The sequence below is a fragment of the Mustela putorius genome, unplaced genomic scaffold (assembly GCF_011764305.1).
Source record: "Mustela putorius furo isolate JIRA1106 unplaced genomic scaffold, ASM1176430v1.1 tig00000695_pilon_pilon_pilon, whole genome shotgun sequence".
Lineage (NCBI taxonomy): Eukaryota > Metazoa > Chordata > Mammalia > Carnivora > Mustelidae > Mustela > Mustela putorius.
The window spans coordinates 7552345-7572427 of record NW_025421447.1 but is presented as its reverse complement, the minus strand read 5'-3'; the positions used below and the strand labels follow the sequence as shown (position 1 = coordinate 7572427).

At 53.6% G+C, this 20083-nt stretch overlaps 2 protein-coding genes across 7 annotated transcripts; one reads left to right on the top strand and one right to left on the bottom strand.

Moving 5' to 3' along the window:
• Nucleotides 1–208: 208 nt before the first annotated feature.
• Nucleotides 209–12779, top strand: SLC25A35 (solute carrier family 25 member 35). Of its 3 annotated transcripts, none has more exons than XM_045083351.1 (5): nucleotides 209–1975; nucleotides 2842–2907; nucleotides 3226–3378; nucleotides 3734–3868; nucleotides 11601–12779. In XM_045083351.1, exons 1-5 carry the CDS (start codon nucleotides 1601–1603, stop codon nucleotides 11772–11774), a joined length of 903 nt encoding a protein of 300 aa, XP_044939286.1. In that variant the 5' UTR covers nucleotides 209–1600; the 3' UTR covers nucleotides 11775–12779. The 3 variants fall into 3 exon arrangements, with proteins under 3 accessions (XP_044939286.1, XP_004760269.2, XP_004760268.2); XM_004760211.3 differs by lacking the exon at nucleotides 11601–12779 and adding an exon at nucleotides 4049–4662 and having other exon boundaries at nucleotides 973–1975; XM_004760212.3 differs by lacking the exons at nucleotides 3226–3378; nucleotides 11601–12779 and adding an exon at nucleotides 4049–4662 and having other exon boundaries at nucleotides 225–1975.
• Nucleotides 4635–6166, bottom strand: RANGRF (RAN guanine nucleotide release factor). 4 transcript variants are annotated; one of them, XM_045083352.1, is made up of 5 exons: nucleotides 5896–6166; nucleotides 5689–5805; nucleotides 5332–5467; nucleotides 5131–5216; nucleotides 4635–4894 (listed from the first exon to the last, which is right to left on the bottom strand). In XM_045083352.1, the coding sequence occupies exons 1-5, from the start codon at nucleotides 5994–5996 to the stop codon at nucleotides 4783–4785; spliced, it is 552 nt and encodes a 183-aa protein (XP_044939287.1). In that variant the 5' UTR covers nucleotides 5997–6166; the 3' UTR covers nucleotides 4635–4782. The 4 variants fall into 4 exon arrangements, with proteins under 4 accessions (XP_044939287.1, XP_004760265.2, XP_004760266.2 ...); XM_004760208.3 differs by having other exon boundaries at nucleotides 5311–5467; nucleotides 5896–6139; XM_004760209.3 differs by having other exon boundaries at nucleotides 4635–4906; nucleotides 5896–6136.
• Nucleotides 12780–20083: the final 7304 nt, after the last annotated feature.

Sequence of the window (20083 nt, the reverse complement as noted above, 5' to 3'; positions counted from 1 at the left end):
TAATTAGCATTCCCATTGCCAAAGCAAGCCCTGAAATGTTAAGTAACTTCTCTAAGGTCATCCTGCTGGTAAGCGAGTTACACACTGGAGCTCCAAAGCCGCTGTGAGTCTAAATCTGGAGACTGCCTCACACGCAGGCAGGGAGCCTGTCTCCTCCTCCCCACCTCCCCGCACCCGCCCCAGCTGACATCCCCCATCCTGCTTTCTTTCTCCAAACCTTCTTTCTCCTTCAACCCCTTCCCGAGGTTGCTAGCTTCCCCAGTCTCTTTTCTCAGGTCTCCCGTAATTAACCGTTAGCAGACTGATGAGCAAAGACCCAGGCGCTCTCCCACCGCTAGCTGACCGTGTAAAGCTAAGCCCCGGGATCCACCCCCCTGCCTCTCCCCGCCCGCTCTTCTCTGGATTGCCGCGAGGATCAAGAGCTCGGGGCCGCGGCTAAACTCCCACGTCGTCCTTCGGGGCCCGCAGCCAGCCACACCCCGGCGCTGGGACCTACGAATCCCGCCCTCAGCCTCGGGAGATCCGTCCGGTCCAGCAGGTGTGTCCCCTCCGCACCTGCGAGCGGAACCCCAGCTCCCGGGCTCTCCTGGCGCCAGAGCCCGCGGGGGAGCGGATCTGCCGTTTCGCAGTCCCCGTCCGCCGCGAACCCGCGCTGGAGGTGAAGGGAGGGGCGCCCTCCGCCCGCCCCGGAGCCGCGCCAACCCAGCTCCCTCCCCGACCCCGTAGGGAGCGGCTGCCTCCGCGCTCGGCCTCCACGCCCGCCCTGCAGCCCCGCGCCCAAGCTCCCCTCCCGGCGAGAGATACGTGCTCCGCTCCCGGGGCGCCGCTCGGGAGCCCCGAATCTGCGGCGCCGCGCGCGGAGGGTTAATCCCAACCGCCCCCGCCCCGCGGAGTCCGGGGGCCGGGTCGCCGAGAGCACCTCCCATTGGCCGAGGAGCCGGCTCGGCGCTGATTGGCTGGCGCTGCGGGCCCCGGCTGCCTCGGCTTCCCATTGGGCGCCGCCCTCGGGTGGCTGGAGTGTGGCGGTCCGGCCTCCGCAGGCTGCGCGGGGCCGAGCTAGCTGCTGCCGGTTCGCTGGGCAGCTGCCTGGGGACGCTGCTCCTGGGCCGGAGTTCCGACTTCCTTCCCGATACAGACGCCGCCGATCTTCTCCCGGATCGTCTTCCTCCGTAACCTGCTGCTTTCCTTTTTCCTTCCTCCCGGCTCCCACCTCCCGAATCCCTGCTGCCCTCTCCTGCTCCAGGGCCCTCCCGGAGCCGAGCATCCCCGGCATCCACCTGCCATCCTCCTGGCTTCTTGCCCTTCCTTGACCTCAGGTCCCGTGACCCACGGAGCCCCGTCATAACCTCACCAGACTCTCCTAAACTCCTTTTCCTCCTCTCTCTGCCAGCTCCCCACTCCAAATTCTAGCTACCCTTGACCTCTTGACCTCTGACCCTGACCTTCTCAATGGCTATCTCCTGCAGCGGTGAGGACTGCTGACACGGAGTCCTGCCTCTGAGTTCTGCTTACACCCCACCCTCCCACCCCACCCCCCGTTTCTGAAGCTTGTTTTTCACTTTCTTACTCCTGGGCCACTTCCTGTTACTGCTACCCCACCATGGACTTTTTGATGAGTGGCCTGGCGGCCTGCGGGGCCTGCTTGTTCACCAACCCCCTGGAAGTGGTAAAGACCAGGATGCAGTTGCAGGGGGAACTGCGGGCCCCCGGCACCTACCAGCGGCACTACCGAAACGTCTTCCATGCCTTCATCACCATCGGCAAGGTGGATGGCCCGGCTGCGCTGCAGAAGGGACTGGCCCCTGCTCTCTTATACCAGTTCCTGATGAATGGCATCCGCTTGGGCACCTACGGGCTGGCTGAGGCTGGGGGCTACCTGCACACGGCGGAAGGAGCCCTCAGCTGTCCCCGCAGCGCCGCAGCTGGGGCCCTGGCTGGGGTCATGGGAGCCTACTTGGGGAGCCCCATCTACATGGTGAGAGGAAGGGTCTTGCCTGGGGCCTTCCTGCAGACCATGGTGTAGGGCGGGGCCTGGGCCTTCAGGACCCGATCCTGAGATTGGGAGCGGGTTTGTGTTGGGGTGGATGAGGAATTCGAGTCATGTACATCAGCGATGTAGGGTTCAGGGAAAGTCTGGGCACCACAAAATTAGAATCCCACAGTCTCCTCCTTTGAGTCTTCTGGAATAGGTGAAGGGTCAATAGCCTGAGGGCCAGAGATGGGAAGTGACTAGCTTAAAGTCACACAGTTACTTGTTGCCAGGAGGAGGTCCTGTTTAGTGCTCCTCCTGGAAGAAACTGGGAGGCAGGCAGTACTGTAAGACCTGCAGTGTGGTCTCACTCCCTGTGTGGGACATTCAGGGACAGTGACCCCCAGAGTCAGCCTCCACATGCCTCCCCGGGGTTTGGCTGACAGATACCCTTTGCAACATGCCTGAGGGTCAGATGGCGGAGCCTGGTCCACGGGTGTGGCTGGAGATCCAGTCTGGGAATAGGAGCCCTTGTGAGAGGCCAGACACCCAAGAGTTGCCTAAACGAGAACAATCTTAGGAAATGTTGCCATTCTCTAACCTCTCCATCCCCCACCCAACCCCCAAGGGAAGAAGAATGGAGAGGGGGTGGGGGGTGTCTCGCAGTGCTAGGAGATCCATCCCCTGGGACTGGAGCCAAGGGACACAGAGTCTCATGACCAGTGTGTTAATGGGAACAACAATAATTATCAGATTAAAAGGATATTCCATGCTGAACACCCTAGCGGAAGTATTATGGGGTCAAGCCTTTGGGTCTTTGAGGTGGGAGGCTAGCCCATGGGCCACAGGCTGTGATATTCTTTTGTTCCCAGGTGAAGACACATCTACAGGCACAGGCGGCCTCAGAAATTGCCGTGGGTCACCAGTATAAGCATCGGGTGAGGGTTCTCCAACCCTGCTGGAGTCCCTGCCCATTCTTTCCCATCCTCCGCACTGCCTCCCCTCCCCAGCTCCCTGCCTGCACCCTACAACTCCCAACCCAGCCCCACCATCCCCCCACACACACCCTGCCCCTCTTCTGGAGCAGGGAGAAAGGGAACAATGGCGGGTAGTATACCCATTCCGATTCTAAGTCCACATGGAACCGGTTGTCCCGACTCCGGGTGCCTGTGGAGGACCCATCGTTGGCAGTGTGAGGTGGCGGCCCCTGATGCTGGGGGGACTGAAGCCTGCCCCCATGGTCTTCCCCCTACCAGGGCATGTTTCAGGCGCTAAGCGAGATTGGCCAGAAACATGGGCTGGTGGGGTTGTGGCGCGGGGCCCTGGGCGGCCTGCCCCGAGTTATCATCGGTTCCTCCACCCAGCTGTGCACCTTTTCGTCCACCAAGGACCTCATCACTCAGTGGGAGGTACTACCCCCGGGGGAGGGGGGGGGAAGAGGGCGGGGCCTCCCTTGGACTTCGGGCAAGGGGTGGACATGCTGAAGGGGACCCCAGAGGGGACCGTGCTCATGGTCAATGTCAAGGAATGGCAGGAAGCCTTGGGGGTCACTGACTTTACACCCTCCCCACGGTCCTCTTGTCACTCCCTCCCAGATGGTGGATCTGAGTCCTCCAGCATCCTGCCCTTCCTCCTTCACAGTCTTCTAACCAGCCGCATGGAAACTCCCTGAGTTACCCGCTTTCTACTCTCCCCAGGGCAGGGCCTGTCCTTTCCGAGGGGTCCAGGGATGAGCTGACACACCTCTCCCCCCTTCACCCTTAGATATTTCCACCCCAGAGCTGGAAGGTGGCTCTGATGGCTGCCATGGTGAGTGGCATCGCCGTGGTCCTGGCCATGACACCCTTTGATGTGGTCAGCACGAGGCTCTACAACCAGCCCACTGATGCCCAGGGCAAGGTAAGGGAATGTTCTGGAGGGCCGGCCGGCCAGTTGGGCAGGCCAGGGCAGGTGGTGGGTGAAAGCGAATGGTGGGTGCAGGAGGGGACAGCCTAGAATGCAGCCCGCTGAGAGGAGGCCCCTGGTGGGCTCTGACAAACGCCTTCCCTGTGCTCTCCCCCCCTCTCAACCTGCTCTCAGGGCCTGATGTACCGGGGGATACTGGATGCCCTTCTACAGACTGCTCGGACAGAGGGCTTCTTTGGCATGTACAAGGGTATAGGTGCCTCCTACTTCCGCCTTGGCCCCCACACTGTCCTTTCCCTCTTCTTCTGGGACCAGTTACGCACCCTCTACAACACGTACACCAAATGACACCAGGCACTCTTGCACACACCACCAAATCAGCACTCCTTGGACACTTCTGCCTCCAGTCCTGTGTCCTGGCCAACTTCTGACCAGGTGACCCTTCGTCCCTCCAAGGGGAACAGCCAACTCCACTCCCCATCTGATTTTCTCAGGGTTGAATCACTACAAGGGACAGTCTCCCTCCTTTCCTTTGGTGTCCCTTTAAACCTTCCCTCCCTTTCCTCCTGGACATGTCACACCCCTCCCCCCCTTCCTCAGGGCTGAACCCCTCACTCCAAAGTTTTCCCTCCTTTTGTTTGGACAGCCTTGGGTCCATTCTGATCCTATGCACAAACTTCTTTAACTCCCCACTACAAGACCAAAGGGAACTGAGGGGACCTAGGTGTCTTGTTAGATGCAAAGGCACTGAGATCTTATCTTGATTATAAAGCCAGTTTATTTCTGCAGACAGGTGTCTCATGTTTATGCACAGGGAAGGAATTAGGGGTATGTGTCCAACCCCTTGCTTCCCTTGAAGAATGAGGTCCCCGTGTACTAGAGCAACTTCACGCAGTGTTTCAGCATCTTTACTGGGGACCAAAGATGTTGGGGTCGTGAAGGGTCAGACCGGTCACCAGCTGTTTGAAGTCACCCAGGCTCCAGGGCGGAAGTGACAGATTTTCAGGACCAAGAGATAACCTATGGTCAGGGCTTGGGGGTGGGGGAACAGAGGGAGAGAGAACATCATTCAGGCCGCGGGTAGGGAAGTTCCCACTTCCTGTGCCCCTGAGGACCTGGGTATCTGGAACCCCAAACCTCTGGCCCTCTCCCTCTTACTTGGAGGACCCCACCAGCCAGTCTCCTGGCTCTGCCCCTCCCAGCATATCCTCCTGGGGACCCAGTCATGAGCCACGCATCCTTCCTGTCCTCCTTACGGGGGATCATTGAAGGTGAGCAGGAGATCAGTCTGGTACTGGGGCAGCCGCAGCAAAGCCTGGTGCACTGTCACATCCTTTGCTACCTAAAGCGATCAGAGTGGAGATGCTTACCTGACTATCCCTGCCCAGGGCCACTCCCTTCACCCGTCTGGGAATCTCACACTCCCCTGCCCTCACCTGGTGGTTTTCTTTAGCTACCTGCTGCTTGCCAGACAGGACCCAGGCTTCTTGACAGCAGCTCCTCAGAGCCAGGTTCTCCAAAAGGAGGGGCTGCACACTGTCCACCTGCACAGACCTAGCCCCCTGCACCCCGCCCACGTCCTCAAAGTGGTACCTAGAGTACGGGGATGAGGGTCAGGGAGGGCCGTCTCACACCCCCCAACTCCCCTCTCCCTCCAGCATCTTTGAGTCCCTTGAGCTCCGCTCACTTCCGGTGATAAGGTGATGCCCTTGGAGTTCTCATTGCCCTGATTAACCGTGCAGTCGCAGGCCCCGCCCACCTCCTCGGCTCCGGCCCTCCCATTGGCCCGCCGCGCGGGCCGCCGCCTCCCTCACCGCGCAGCCTCCTCTCCCTGCACGTGGGCCTGCAGCTCCAGAAGTTCCACGATCAGGCTCTGGTCCGTCACGCGGTGGCAGAAAACTTCCTGGTTGTCCGGGACCGGTCGGAGGTCGCTGGAGGGAGGCGAGGCGTACCCCGGCTGAGCCCCGCCCGCCTCTGCCCGCATCCCACCCGGCGGGCCAGCGGCGCCCACGCCTTCTCACCTTACGTCAAGGGCCCCGGGAGGGAGAGCGGCGGAGAAGGCGCCCCCGAACAGCGGGTAGTCTCGCGCGGGCTCCATGGGTTTGGGACCAGGGGCGGGCATTAGAGAGATGTAGAAGCAACCCACGCGCGGCCACGCGGCATCACCGCCGCCGCCTCGGGTCCCCCTTAGCTCCCGCCCCTTTAAGGATGGGCCCCGCCCTGCAGCCGCGCTGGCCAATCGGCGCCTGCGCCGTGGGGGCGGGGCACAGCGGGGCGGGGCCCGGAAGCCTGGCTCTCCCGGGGGCGCGGGGCGGGACTTGGGGGTCGGCTGGGAGCTCAGAGCTCACGCGTGGGGTTTGTGACGCCGTCGTGCTCGCTGGGTCGCGCCCCCCAGTCTTTTCTCTTTAAAGGGGTCGTATCTTCTCAGACTATCGCCTGAGACCCTCCTTGGGGGCCCTTGCTCGCGCGAGGTGGGGTCCAGGTGGGCTCTCCCGAGTCCGGGGAGAATCCTTTGAGGGTCTCGCAGCTCCCCCTTGGGGCGTCTTGATGGCAGCCAGCTGCAAACCAGACCGCTAATTCCCGGATGCAGGGAGTTCGGGGAACACTGGGGCCAGGTGTGGGGCCGGGTTAGGATTCAGGCCTCTCGCCTTCCTTCAGGCCAGACCCAACCCGGGGATTAGGTTTTTAATCCTCCTCAAATCTTGCCTTGAGAACGCAGCGGGGGCTGGGGGTGGCGAGGGGGGCCGCCCCCACACGCACCTGGAGGAAAACACGGATTAAACCCTCTGTTGTTGCTCTTTCATAGAATTTTAGAATTTCTTCAAGTTTCAGCTCGGTTACATCCTCCCCACTCATATTTCCATTCATGTTTGATCCCTGGCACCCGGCCGTGTTCGGGACATAACAGACCCTTTATGTATTGTTGAACGGTTGAATAAACCCCACCCACGGGGTTCCAAGTGCTGACTCTACTTACGGACCCTAGTAATTTCAGGACACTGGGGCCAGGGGGCACCTAATTTTCGGCTCCATACCAAAGCCGGGGGTACAAGGGCGATTAGGGCAGGATCCCTGCCTCACCGGGAACCGATGAGTACACTGAGTTGTAAAGTTTGGCCCAAAACTTACCAGGGCATCCTAGGAGTGTACTAGGCAGGAGAACATCCGGAAAGGTGGTGTTTGGGGGAAATGCAAGTGTATCGGCTGGGCAAGGACGCAGTTGGGGTCCAGTGGGACCCGTGAGCGGTGCTGCTCGAGACGTTTTGTGCAGGGTTTTTACAAAGCATCCTAAAGAGCTTGGGCCGTTCCCTTCTTACTGCCAGCCTCAGACTTCTCTGGTCCTTATGTACTCATCTCTAAAACGTTGTTGGGATGTAGCTGTGTCTGTTTCTGGGCAAGGAGAGCGGACTAAGTTTGATCCTCGAGGAATTCTAGAGAGGGAGTGTTGCAGGTACTAGAGGGAGAGAAGGAGCCCAGACAATGGAAACCAAAGGAGCTAGAATAGAGAAGTCGGCTATACACTGCCTCTCTGGGATCTGGGATGAGATGTGGAGTGGCACACCTCTGCCCCTCCTTCCCCACTCCTGCCTACTGAGCACTCCCACCCCCACCCCAGCCCCCCAGGCCAGTACCAGCTCTAGCTGCCTTGTGAGCAGTCAAGCAGATAGGGAACTCTTGGAAAGGGACCTTCAAGGACGAAGACGTTAACATGGCCCTGGCACTGGGCACGAGGGATGGGAGCCTCCTGAGCCAGGAGCAGGTCGCACAGGATTAGGGCACTTCCTGATTTGGGGTCTCTGGCATGCCAGGAGCCATGCTCTTGGATGAGCCTTGTGCAGCCTGGGACTCCTAGCGCACCATAGTCCTTGAGCTCTTCCAAGTGTTAAGAAGCTGATCTCCACGAAGTGATTCAGGCACAGGGCCAGACCTCCTCTGGGAGAGTGGGGAAGGCAGCTGCCCTAACCTGGCAAATTCTCACTTGGACTTCACTTCTCTCCCTCTCATCCTCACTTCTGTCTTGGTGTCTGTCACTTCTCTGGTTCCTCCCAACTGCTGACTCTCTTGTATCTTCAAATTCCAACTCCCAAGAGACAGAATCCAAGGACCTGTTTGGACAGCTGTCCTGCCTGGCATCTTGCCAGGCCTCCCCCACTCCCGCTGGCTGTGGCTAGGATGATGAGACAAATCTCAATAAACTGAGGTGGCCCAAGCCATTTTTCTCGGGGTGGGGGGGTGAGGATTTGTCCCTGTCTTAGCTCACTGGTTAAACTAGACCTACAACTGATGGGATTCTGTCCCCTTATCTGAAGGACACTCCCTTATCTGATGCCCTGCGTGCAATTGACATTGCTGGTTTCTCTGGGGACAGGTGTCCCAGAGCACCCTGAGGGCACCAGGGTGTCAGACAGCTCCGTACACCCGAACTCAAGCATCAATTTGGGGCAACACATGTTTCTATTAAGCAGAGGTTCTGAACCTTTTTTTCTCCCAAGCATCCCCTTGGCAGCTTGGCGAGACCCACAAAAACAAGTTTTTGTTTATTTGAGAGTGAGTGAGAGCGCACAAGCAGGGGGAGCAGCAGAGGGAGGGAGGAAAGCGGGCTTCCCACTGAGCAGGGAGCCCAATACAGGACTCGATCCCAGGACCCCAGGATCATGACTGGAGCCGGAGCCAGAGACTTAATCGACTGAGCCCCACCAGGCGCCCCAGGAAATGAATATATTTAAATAATCAAAATTAAAACTCCAGATTTTTGTTTGAATAAAAATGTGCTTCTTTGTTATTCTGTTAGCAAGGTCTAGCAGCAGGTATGGTGGGTATAACCCATAACACAGACGCTCTGTTACTCCTCATTCTGCTGGGCTCTCGGATCTACAATCGCGCTTACAGGAGACCCAAAATTTCAAACAAGAGGTCACTGGAAAAAAAGTGCAACCATTTCCCATCCAAACTGATTGATTGGAGCTTAAGAAACCCAGCTATGAATTATGAGCCCTGGCCCAGCACCAAGCCACAGGAGAAGCTCAGGGGTAACCACACAGTAGGTTTCTAAACAAAGGCCTGACATCATGAATACGGTGTTTGAGGAAAACACAGCGTGTCCTTGTACTGGGGTTGAGCCTGTAGCCGTCACCCAGCACCCCCCACAGAACTTTCCAGCCCTGTATCTCCCCATTCTCCCCTCGTGCTCTAGATGCCAAGTACTCTGAACTTCCTTCAGCCCCTTGACCGGGTCCTCTTCCTTTGTGCCTCTCAGCTTTGACACCTATGCCATCCACCTAGAACTTTCTCCCCCTCTTCCCTGGCTAACTCACTGCCACAGTCTGAGGGTGCCCGTGGCTCAGCCTTCCTGTCCCCACCGCAGGCTCCCCACTGTGTTGTAATGCTCTAATCTCCAATGGATTCTGAGCACCAGGAGGTCAGGGACTGTACCCATCATTCACGTTTAGCTTCTCCCTCAGTTGTGCAGGAGGGAAGCGGGGGGCTACCTCTAAATATTTCTTGAGTGGGTATTGCTTTAAAGACCAGAGGTTACTTACCTGTCAAGACCAGTCAAGAGATGTTGCACCAGGAAAAATTTGATTGGCCCTCGTTCCTGGTTCTTAGGAAGAAAACTGAATCCTTGGGATTTTCCAAGTGACAGGAGTTCTTTGTTATTCTTGGTGGGCCCTGATAGTTTACAGTAATGAGATGACTGATTGTTGATGCAAAGGGAGGAATCCGGATGGGGGTCAGCCACACCGTAGAGACCAACTGTGTGACTGAGAGCGTTGGTGCTCCGAGCCACTAGATATCAATCCAATAAAACCCCAAGCCCCAATAAAAATGCTGAGCATTGAGGCTTAGGGGAGCTTCTTGGATTGTAAACACACCCATGTGCCCGGAGGTGACACACCCTGTCTCCTGGGGGACGGGGCTTGGAAGTTCTGCTTCTAGGACCTTCCAGAACTTACCTTTGCCTGTCCTTACAGTGAAACAGCAATGCCAAGTCAGGCACTTTCCTGAGTTCTGCAAGTTGTCCCGGTGACTTACTGAATGTCTGGGCATGGCAGGGACCCTAGAATTTAGAGCCACTTGGCCAGAAACGTGGGTGACTTGTGGACCCGTGAGATTTACGCCTGGCATCTGCAGTGAGGGTGGTCTTGTGGAAAACAGCCAGTAACTCATGGTGTCCAATGTTCCTCCAGTCGATGTTAGACCAGTTAGGGGACAACAGAAGTAGTCATCTGTGATATCCCATGTTCAAGGGGACGAGGGTCTGGGCAAAGCTGAACGAGACAGCAGAGGAAGAGATGGAGCCAGAAAAGCAATGAAGAAGCCATAATCTGGGTGATCCGGAAAGCGTTAAGCGTGGTGTCCCCGATGGAAGCCGGGTCAAGAACAATGGCAACGAGGATGACCAACTAGGGTGGGGAAGGGGTTGGTTGTGGGTGGGGCAGAGAGGAGAGCGAGCCTCTGTCCTCGACCCTAAGTCACCAGACGGGGTTCTTCCCTCCTGCCACCTCCCAGTGATGGAGTCCAGCGTCGCTGTTCCTGCCCTCCCTCCTCCTGGGCCTAGGATTGCCCAAGTCAGTGACCCAGAGATAATCGCGCTCTGTGACCATGCTCGGTGACGTCCCTTCCCGAGGACCTTCTCTTTGCCTAGAGTTGGCAAAGGGCGCACAGCCTCAGAATGAGTTCCGTGTTCTCCCAGCTCGGTCCTGGAGAAACCCTCACTTTTGACCTCTCCACGGATCTTGACCCCCTGAACCTCACATCATGTATTCCAGAAACGGGAGGACGACGATGACTGGACGCGGGGAACTGGGAGAGGGGGTGCACCGTGGCAGACACCCCCCCCGGTGGCCTGGCCTGCATCTGAGGGAAGTGGGAGTGGGGAGAGGTCCCCTAGTCACAGCTCTTCAGAATCTGGGGGACCCTCACAGGGAAGGAGGTACACTACATTCTCATAGAAGGTGCCCTTGGGAGTACATGGGGTCCCATCCCCCAAAGTGCCACATAAACCTTTGTTCTTTTTATCTGTTTATTTGGCTAAGGTCATTTCCTTGTAACCAGCCACAGGGGAAGTTTTGGGAGTGGGGAGGGCTGCATGCACTCTGTGGGAAAAGGATCTGGGGGCCAGAAGAGTTTGCCTCGGGGTGAAAAGGAGGTCAGCTAAGCCAGGACTCAGTGGTGAAGGACTTGGGCTGGCTCCCTAGCTCCTTCTGTTGCCCTGGATTCCTTCCCATGGGTGACCCAGGATACTCCAGTGACTCAGGCCATGGGAAACCAGCCCCTCAGCCTCCTGTTTTTTCTGCCAGTCCCTTAAACACGGATTAGCAGAACCTTCCTAGATGACCTTTTCAGTACACACACCCGGGACTCCCCAGTCATCTCCATCCCAGATCTCTCCTGTCTGCCTGCTGGATACCTCCATTCTGGCATCCCACTAACCCCTCAGACTAGACTCGACGTGTCTGAAACTGACAGGTCACCTCCCAAATGTGTGCCATCCCCTGTGTTCCAATCACAGCTGGTGAGATCATCCCTCCCCAGTGATCCAAACTTCACCACTGGCTCTGCTATCTTCTCCTCCCACCACATCCCGTTCTTGGCAACTCTGCTAGCGTCTCTGGAATCCTTCCATTCCTCCCCATGGACGTTTCCACCGCCCCAGTCCGGCCAGGATTTCCTGCCTGGAGAGGGCTGTGCTTTCTTACCGGACTCCCCACATCCTCCTCCGCAGCTTGAGTGGTCGTGTGCCGCTTCCAGTCTGCGACGCGAGAAGAATGAGGCACAAACAAGTCAGCTGCTCAAGAGATTGGGAGCACGGGACAAGAGTCGAAAAGGACGGCTGCCACGAGCAACTCCACAGTCTCACTTTTATTGGATAGAAAACAATAGGCAACAGAAGGATTGATGAAGGTCAAACGTTAATGCCGTCTTGCAGACCAGCAAGGAGGAGGGTCAGGTTTATAGTCGACCAAGCACATTCACAGGGCTCCTCTAACGAACACCGGGCACTTCTGGGAAGGGAAAGGAGCGATCACGGAAAAGGGAAGCAGGCGGTTTCGTTCCACCCTGAGCTGACCGGGCGTTCCCGGGTGCTCGGCTTCCCTGAAGCAGGCGGCGTCCGCCCTGGGCGGGCCGGGCTTTCCCGGCTGCCCAACTTCACGGTCGTACGTCGTCCTTCTCCCAAAGACCTGCTGCCAGTGTATGTATTTCTTAAGGCCATATCTAAATGTGTTTGGTAACTAATAAAATCTTCCAAGGGTTACAGTTTAAGTAACAAATTGTTCCGAGGGGCAAGTGGCGCCCGAACAGGGTTGGGGCCAGACCAGACCTGATCTGATCAGAAATAAAACAGGAGAAGAAGCCCCAACGTGAGTTTTGCACAGCCGTGCGTTTTTCCTGCTGGTAAGTTGTGGGCCATTATCACAGGGTATGGGTAATCTAGAGAGCACAAACGATTATCGCCTTTACGTTTATTTATTGAGAAGGCTCCTGAAGGCGGGAGGAGGAAAAGTCCGCGAGGGCCAACTTAAGGCGCTTTTAAAGGTAACTGAAGAACATTGCTCCAGGTTTCCTATATTAGGGACTTTAGATTGACAAACATGGGAAAAAGTAGGTCACGAATTAAAACTTTCGTATCTGAAAGGAAAGCAAATTCCAGTCATTATATTGCCTACTTGGACCCTCATTCGCTCCGTTTTGGAGACTTTACAAACCCTTGATTCAGAAAGCGATAATGAATGTTCAGGAGAAACTAAAAAAGAGGAACCTGAACATGCCATCCAGGAGAAGGAATAAACTATTAAGGCCACCAGAAAGGAATATAGAAAGGAGGGGCACCTGTGTGGCTCAGTGGGTTAAGCCGCTGCCTTTGACAGATTATATTAAGCTATGTCAAGAAGTAGGAACAGAGGGGCGCCTGGGTGGCTCAGTGCGTTAAGCCACTGCCTTCGGCTCGGGTCATGATCTCGGGGTCCTGGGATCGAGTCCCATATCGGGCTCTCTGCTCAGCAGGAAGCCTGCTTCCTCCTCTCTCTCTGCCTGCCTCTCTGCCTGCTTGTGATCTCTGTCTGTCAAATAAATAAATAAAATCTTTAAAAAAAAAAAAAAAAAAAAAAAAAAAAAGAAGTAGGAACAGAGACCTATAAAGCTGATTTGTTAGCTCAAGCAATGGCTGCTCTGACCACAGGAAAATTTTTTTTTAAAGATTTTATTTATTTATTTGACAGAGAGAGAGATCACAAGTAGGCAGAGAGGCAGGCAGAGAGAGAAAGAGAGGAGGAAGCAGGCTCCCTGCTGAGCAGAGAGCCCCATGCAGGACTTGATGCCAGGACCCTGAGATCATGACCTAAGCCAAAGGCAGCGGCCCAACCCACTGAGCCACCCAGGCGCCCCTGGTCACAGGAAAATTTAAAGGACAATGTTTCAACTGTGGGCAAGCAGGGCACAAATATTAATCTTACTTTTGGATATCAAAATAGGCCAATATGTATCGTCAATCATTCCAGTTGCCTTGTCCCTGGTATTCAGATATGGTTGGTGGACCTTCCTACTAACAATTATTTGGCTAAAGCTCAGTTACATTTACTCTCCATTAAAGGATTCCAAGCCTACAAATATTGGGGTCCTAGCTATAACGCAGCACCCCCTATTCCCAAATGCAAACCTACACAAATGTGGTCAGATGAGGGAATTCGCCCTTTATGGAAGGATTGTAGAGCTTCTCACCCCAGTATTATTATTAATGATTCCTATGGAATTGTATGGGACTGGTCCCCTAAGGGGATGGCAGTCACCAATCGTACTGGGGAACCCTGCTCCCCTCATCAAAAGTTAAAATGGCAAGTTTTTGATGATCCCATTTTACCGCAAACCTTAGCTTCAGGAGATGCACCTCTGGTGTGGCTTGGGCAAGGACTTTCTATGCCATCTCCTTTTGTTGATTATCATAAAAGACAAAAGAATTTATGGAAGGTCACTACTGCTTTAAGTCACGTAAAAGTTTGGAATGGCTCTTACATTCATCAGTCTAATAATTATGCATTTTCTTTTTTCCTCGTGGGTGAAGAATGGGTAAGAGCTTGTGTTAGAGATCCCTATGTTTTTGTTATTGGAAAAATGACTTTTATTCATAGTAATAGAGAAATAGACTGTCTAAACTGTAAGATGTTCACCTGGGTAGATAAGAATGTTTATAAAGATAATTCTGTCATTCTCATAGCTAGAAGAAGAATAGGCATTTGGCTACTGGTGAAACCGCACCGTGTTTGGGAAAGCTCTCCAGAAGTACATATACTTTTAATGGTATTGAAGAACTGGGTCCATAGAACAAAAAGATTTGTTGGGTTACTTACAACAGCTATTCTAGGAATTATAGCCATTACTGCTACAGCGACCTCTGCAGATATGGCCTTGCATCAAACTGTACAAATTACACAATTTGTACAGAAGTGGCACGAGAATGCTAGCAAGGCCTGGAATCAACAAACGTTCATAGATCAAAAATTAGATGAATGTGTCTCTGATTTAGAAACAGCCATGATATATATAGGAGATGATCTTCAGAATATAAAACTTAGACTTCATACTTTATGTGATTGGAATGTTTCTTCTGTGTTACTCCCCATGTCTATAATGAATCAGAAGTATCTTGGAGCAAAATTCGGTGATGTATTACTAACCATTATGGTGATAATCTAACCTTAGATATTAAACAACTTCAAGATACGATTCTAAGTATTACTCACTCATCATTATAATCTGTTCCAGGAGTGAGTTTTACTCAAAGAATTAATGATATTCTGTCTGATTTAAACCCTTCTACTAGGATCACACAAACTGGTCTTGGTGTTACAGGTGGATTGATTATTCTTCTTATTGCTGTAATCTTTTTATGCTTAGTCCTCAGAAGCACGCGAAAATCCCTCCAACGACTGAAAAATCAAGAAGCTGCAAAATCAACTTTTCTACTTCTTCACAAACAAAAGGGGGGAGATGCTGCTGCCCCTCGGAACAACTTGTTACTTAAACTGTAACCCTTGGAAGATTTTACTAGTTACCAAGCACATTTAGATATGGCCTTAAGAAATACATACACTGGCAACAGGTCTTTGGGGAGAAGGACGATGTACGACCGTGAAGCTGGGCAGATGGGGATGCCCAGCTTGCTCAGGGCAGAACGCTGTTTCTTCACAGAAGCTGGGCAGCTGGGGATACCTGGCTCACTCAGGGCGGAACGCCACCCCTTCACAGAAGCCAGGCAGCCGGGAACACCCGGCCCGCCCAGGGCGGAACCCCCCCTGCTTCAGGGAAGCCGAGCACCCGGGAACGCCCGGTCAGCTCAGGGTGGAACGAAACGGCCTGCTTCCCTTTTCCGTTATCACTCCTTTCTCTTCCCAGAAGTGCCCGGTGTTAGTTAGACGAGTCCTTTGAATACGCTTGGTCAACTATAAAATCTTCCAAGGGTTACAGTTTAAGTAACAAATTGTTCGGAGGGGCAGCCACAGTCGTGTCTCTGTCCCTCTATAAACCCCTCCCAGAGAGATTCCCCATTGCTCTTGGGATGGAGTCCAGGTTCCCTAACATGCTTTGCTGGGTCTTTCACTGTGCCTGTCCTCTCTCCCCCCATTCAGGGAACGTTCCAGACTCTCACCTGCGTTCAGGTCCTTAAGTCACCATGTTGCTGGCCCGGGAGGCTTTGCCAGGACCACTCTGCTTTCCTCAGCTGTCCTTCCCTCTTCCCTGTAACAAGCTGCGACTCCTCCCTCAGTCCTCAGTCCCAGGATCCCTCCCCGAGCCTGAAAGCTGGGTCCCCAGTCCCTGCAGGGAGCTCCCACGGCAGCCTAGCCTCCCCTGAATGACCCTCCATGGAGATGGCTTGATAGGACAGTCTCCCTCCCTCCTAGCAGGAGGCCCTTGAGCTTTTTCTTACCTGAATGAGAGATCCAGTAGGCCTGCTTCACATCCTTTATCCCATTCTGTCACACCCAAAGCTGCACCAACCCACCCCTTCCCTGGAGGAAACGACTTACGGTCGCAGGCACTCCTAGTGCGCTGCTCACACAGGAAGGTCTTCCTTGAAGCCCAAGACAGTACTCCAACCCAGCACGGGGCGGCCGGGGGTGGGGGTTAAGGGAGTGGAGTGGAGGTGGGGGGCTTCCACCATCTGGTTGGGTGCTGCCCTCAGGTGTCCAAGGACAGGCTGAAATTTCTTTGATTTTCACCCAGGGTTTTGTTTGTTTGTTTGTTTTTAAAGATTTTATTTATTTATTTGACACACAGAGAGAGATCACAAGTAGGCAGAGCAGCAGGCAGAGAGAGAGGGGGAAGCAGGCTCCCCGCTGAGCAGAGAGCCCGATGCGGGAGCTCGATCCCAGGACCCTGGGATCATGACCTGAGCCAAAGGCAGAGAGGCTTAACCCACCGAGCCACCTAGGCGCCCCTCTACCCAGGGTCTTGACTAGAGCAGGAGGTAGGGAAATAGGCTTGCCTGCCCCCAGGGGGGCCTGCTGGCTGCCAGGCAGGTGCTAAATTAAGAAAAATGTAAGACTTAGTGGCCTGGCATCCCTCCACCCCAACCTGAATGTGCACACACACACACACACACACACACACACACACACACACACAGTGTCCCTCATTTGATGCGATGACAAGAGCTTGTAACTTTGAACCCCTAGAGAAAGGAAGTAAAAGGAAAAAATGCTTGAGAGGAGCTGCCAAGCTGAACCACCGGAAACCAGACTGAGTTCACTCTTCTATTAAAGAATAAAAACAAAAAATCCCTGAGTGTATCGGTCCTTACTAATGTTAACATTCGGATTTATTCCTGTGTTCCTAGAGGGTGACAGGTGCCACACTAGGTGGGAGGAGTTAGGGGAAGGTGGAGATGCGGTTCCCGCTCTCATGGACTGAAGAGACCATCGCTGGAGGGACACGTAGCTCAGTGTATGGCTGCGATGTGGGGAACTCTCGCAGCAGTGACTGGGGTGGAAAAGGGTGTGCGGAGTTCCCAGTATTGAGCTGTTGACTGATGAAACCCCAAAAAAGGACAGGACTCGATGGTTAGCTTTAGATGTTGCCATGGAAGTTTTGTTTTGTCTTTTGAGAAAGCAAGTGTGAACGAGGTCCAGGGTAGGGGGGCCAGGGGGAAGGCAGAGGGAAGAGAAAGAATCCCAAGCAGGTTCCACGCATGCTCAGCGTGAGCCCGACACAAGGCTCCCATCCCACAGCCCTGAGATCAGGATCTGAGCAGAAATCAAGATTCAGATGCTCAACTGACTGAACCACCCAGATGCTCCTAAAAGAGGCTTGTTTTTTGTTTTCTTTTAGTTTTTAACATTTTAAAAGTAATCCTGGGACACCTGGGTGGCTCAGTCAGTTGAGCGTCTGCCTTTGGCTCGAGTCATGATCCCAGGGTTCTGGGATCGAGACCTGCATCAGGCTCCCAGCTCAGCGGGGACTCTGCTCCTCCTTTCGTCTGCAGCTCCCCCTGCTTTCTACTCTCTCTTCTCTATCTGACAAATAAATAAAATCTTAAAACAATTTTTTTTTAAAGATTTTATTTATTTATTTGACAGAGAGAGACCACAAGTAGGCAGAGAGGCAGGCAGAGAGAGAGAGGAGGAAGCAGGCTCCCCGCTGAGCAGAGAGCCCGATGCGGGACTCTATCCCAGGACCCTGAGATCATGACCTGAGCCGAAGGCAGCGGCTTAACCCACTGAGCCACCCAGGCGCCCCTTAAAACAATTTTTTAAAGTAATCCCTGCACCCAATGTGGGGTTCAAACACACATCCCCAAGATCAAGGATTGCATGCTCCACTGACTGAGCCAGCCAGGCGCCTCTAGGTGGCTTTTTAAAATTCTTTTTTTTTTTCAAAGATTTTATTGAATTATTTGACAAAGAGAGAGATATACAGCAAGAGAGGGAACACAAATGGGGGAGGTGGGAGAGGGAGAAGCAGGCTTCCCACTGAGTAGGGAGCCCGATTTGGGGCTCGATCCCAGGACCCTGGGATTATGACCCAAGCTGAAGGCAAAGGCTTAACAACTGAGCCATCCAGGCGCCCTTAAGTAACTTTTTTAGAGCTCAAGTGGAGAGCTGTTGCTATCCGTCCATGGCAAATTATTACTGTTGCTCAACTAGAGTGTCCGCTTACTGCCTCTCATTTCTAATTCCCATTCTGTTTCCCCCCATGGGTGGGTCAGGATGAATTTAGGAGACAGTCGGCCCTGTTGTCTGGCTTTCTCAGAGAAAGCTGATGGGTTGGATTTTGTCACATGGGAATGTGGAAAGATACTTGGTCAACTTAAAGGGCATCAGATAAGTTATGCCTCAAAGTCAGACGAATGGGGAAGAAAGAAGTGGATTGGGGGGATGGTGTTACTGAGTGGGAGGTCCTGATGACTTTGAGATCTTGGAGTACTGAAGATGAAGAAAGAAGCTAAAAGGAAGGGAAGTTATGGTCACAGGTAGGGTGCTGGGTCAGTGAGCTTGGAGGTACAGAAGATGTGGGAGATGGTGAAACCCAAGGGAAGTGGTTGGCCAAGGCGGAATAGAGAAAGTCATTGGAGAATGATCTAGAGTGTTCAGTGGTCATTGATGTGCATCTAGGACAATGGAAGGGACTGAGGTGGACAGCAAGACTCGACCAGGAACCAATGCCCGTGAAGAATGAGAGGGAGTTAGGATGGGTACAATAGGATAAGGTTTGGCTCCAAGTGATAGAAAACACTGAAGCCAGGCTAAACACGATGGAAGTTTGTCTCCCCTGCCCTCTTCTATGTCAAGACACCCAGTCTCCTCCTATCTTGTTACTCTGCACCACGTGATGTCAATTCCAAAATCTATCTCCTGGTCCAATATGGGTGCTGGAGTTCCAGCAATCACGTCTTCAGTCCAGAGGGCAGGAAGCAGAAAGAGCTGAAGGGAAGCATCCACCCTTCCTTTAAGAACACTTGGAAGTTGTAAACATTTTCTCTCCTGTTGGTCAGAATATAGCCCCACCTGTTAAAAGCAGCTAGGAGACATCATCTTTATTTTGAACACACACAACCCCTGCTAAAGTACTTGAAGGTTATATTTGTAGAGGAGGAATCAGATATGGGGGAACAATTGGCTGTCTCTCTCATACATAATGATTGGAAAGCCAGCAGAATACCAAATAGGGGGTGAAAGTGATTTAGTAGGATGGTGTGAGCCTAAAATGGGGCAAGATTTTCTTCAAAGGGGGTGGATAATAATCTGGAGGACCCAAACCCCAAATCTGTGGGAGGTATGTGAAGTTTGAGACTGAAAGCCACCACTTAAAAGGGGGGGTGGAGTGGCTTCTTGGGAGTCACTGGTTTCCTGTGAAGAAAATGAGGACGGGGGGTACCTGGGTGGCTCAGAGGGTTAAGCCTCTGCCTTCGGCTCAAGTCATGATCTCAGGGTCCTGGGATCGAGCCCCTCATCGGGCTCTCTGTTTGGCAGGGAGCCTGCTTCCCCCTCTCTCTCTGCCTGGCTCTCTGCCTACTTGTGATCTCTGTCTCTCTGTCAAATAAATAAAATATTTTAAAAATAAAAAAAGAAAGAAAATGAGGACGGGCAGCCTGTCGGGGGTTTGCTAGGGCGTCTTTGCAAGGAGTGGGCAGAGGCAGAGGCTGGGTCTGGGGCCGGCAACACAGGGCTGGGAAGCTGCATGGCCTCAGTCCTGGTCGTGGTTGAGGGTGGGTCTTGCTTGGCCAGGGTGACCTGGAGCAGAAAACTCTCCATCTCCAGATGCACACATGCAATGATCACAGCCAGCCGGACAGTCACCTCACACATCCTCCTTTTTTGCCTCGAGCACTAAGTAAACTTGACATCTAAGCCTTGATATCAGTCCCGACATTCTGCATTTGGGATTATCTAGGAGTTCAAAAGATCATGGTTAAAAAATTGAACAGAGTACATGTGATGATCTAATTGGCCTTTCTGGATGATTTGTGAATTAGGCAGCAAACCCTCTAGCAGTTGAGGTAGGGTAGGGGGGCTCTGAGCAGTTGGCAAGTGGCAGGAGGATGGGGGCGAGAGTGATTAGTAAAATGACTGTTCCTGGCAAGGTCACTTTCCTTTAGCGGGGAGAACAGGGGGCCCCACAATGCACAATACAGCTTCCCTTGGAAGATGGAGAGGCCCATGTGGCAGACTCATTGGTGCCCATCAGAAAACTCAACTGAACAGTTAAGACTACATT

What these genes read in the sequence shown, in the direction of transcription:
- SLC25A35 (XM_045083351.1), top strand. Translation starts at nt 1,601, where the DNA reads ATGGACTTTTTGATGAGTGGCCTGGCGGCCTGCGGGGCCTGCTTGTTC. An exon ending in GTCACCAGTATAAGCATCGG is followed by an intron (nt 2,908 to 3,225) that starts GTGAGGGTTCTC and finishes TCCCCCTACCAG; the next exon opens with GGCATGTTTCAGGCGCTAAG. An exon ending in ACCTCATCACTCAGTGGGAG is followed by an intron (nt 3,379 to 3,733) that starts GTACTACCCCCG and finishes CTTCACCCTTAG; the next exon opens with ATATTTCCACCCCAGAGCTG.
- RANGRF (XM_004760207.3), bottom strand. Translation starts at nt 5,996, where the DNA reads ATGCCCGCCCCTGGTCCCAAACCCATGGAGCCCGCGCGAGACTACCCG. An exon ending in CCCGGGGCCCTTGACGTAAG is followed by an intron (nt 5,806 to 5,895) that starts GTGAGAAGGCGT and finishes GCCTCCCTCCAG; the next exon opens with CGACCTCCGACCGGTCCCGG. An exon ending in CAGGGAGAGGAGGCTGCGCG is followed by an intron (nt 5,468 to 5,688) that starts GTGAGGGAGGCG and finishes CCCGTACTCTAG; the next exon opens with GTACCACTTTGAGGACGTGG.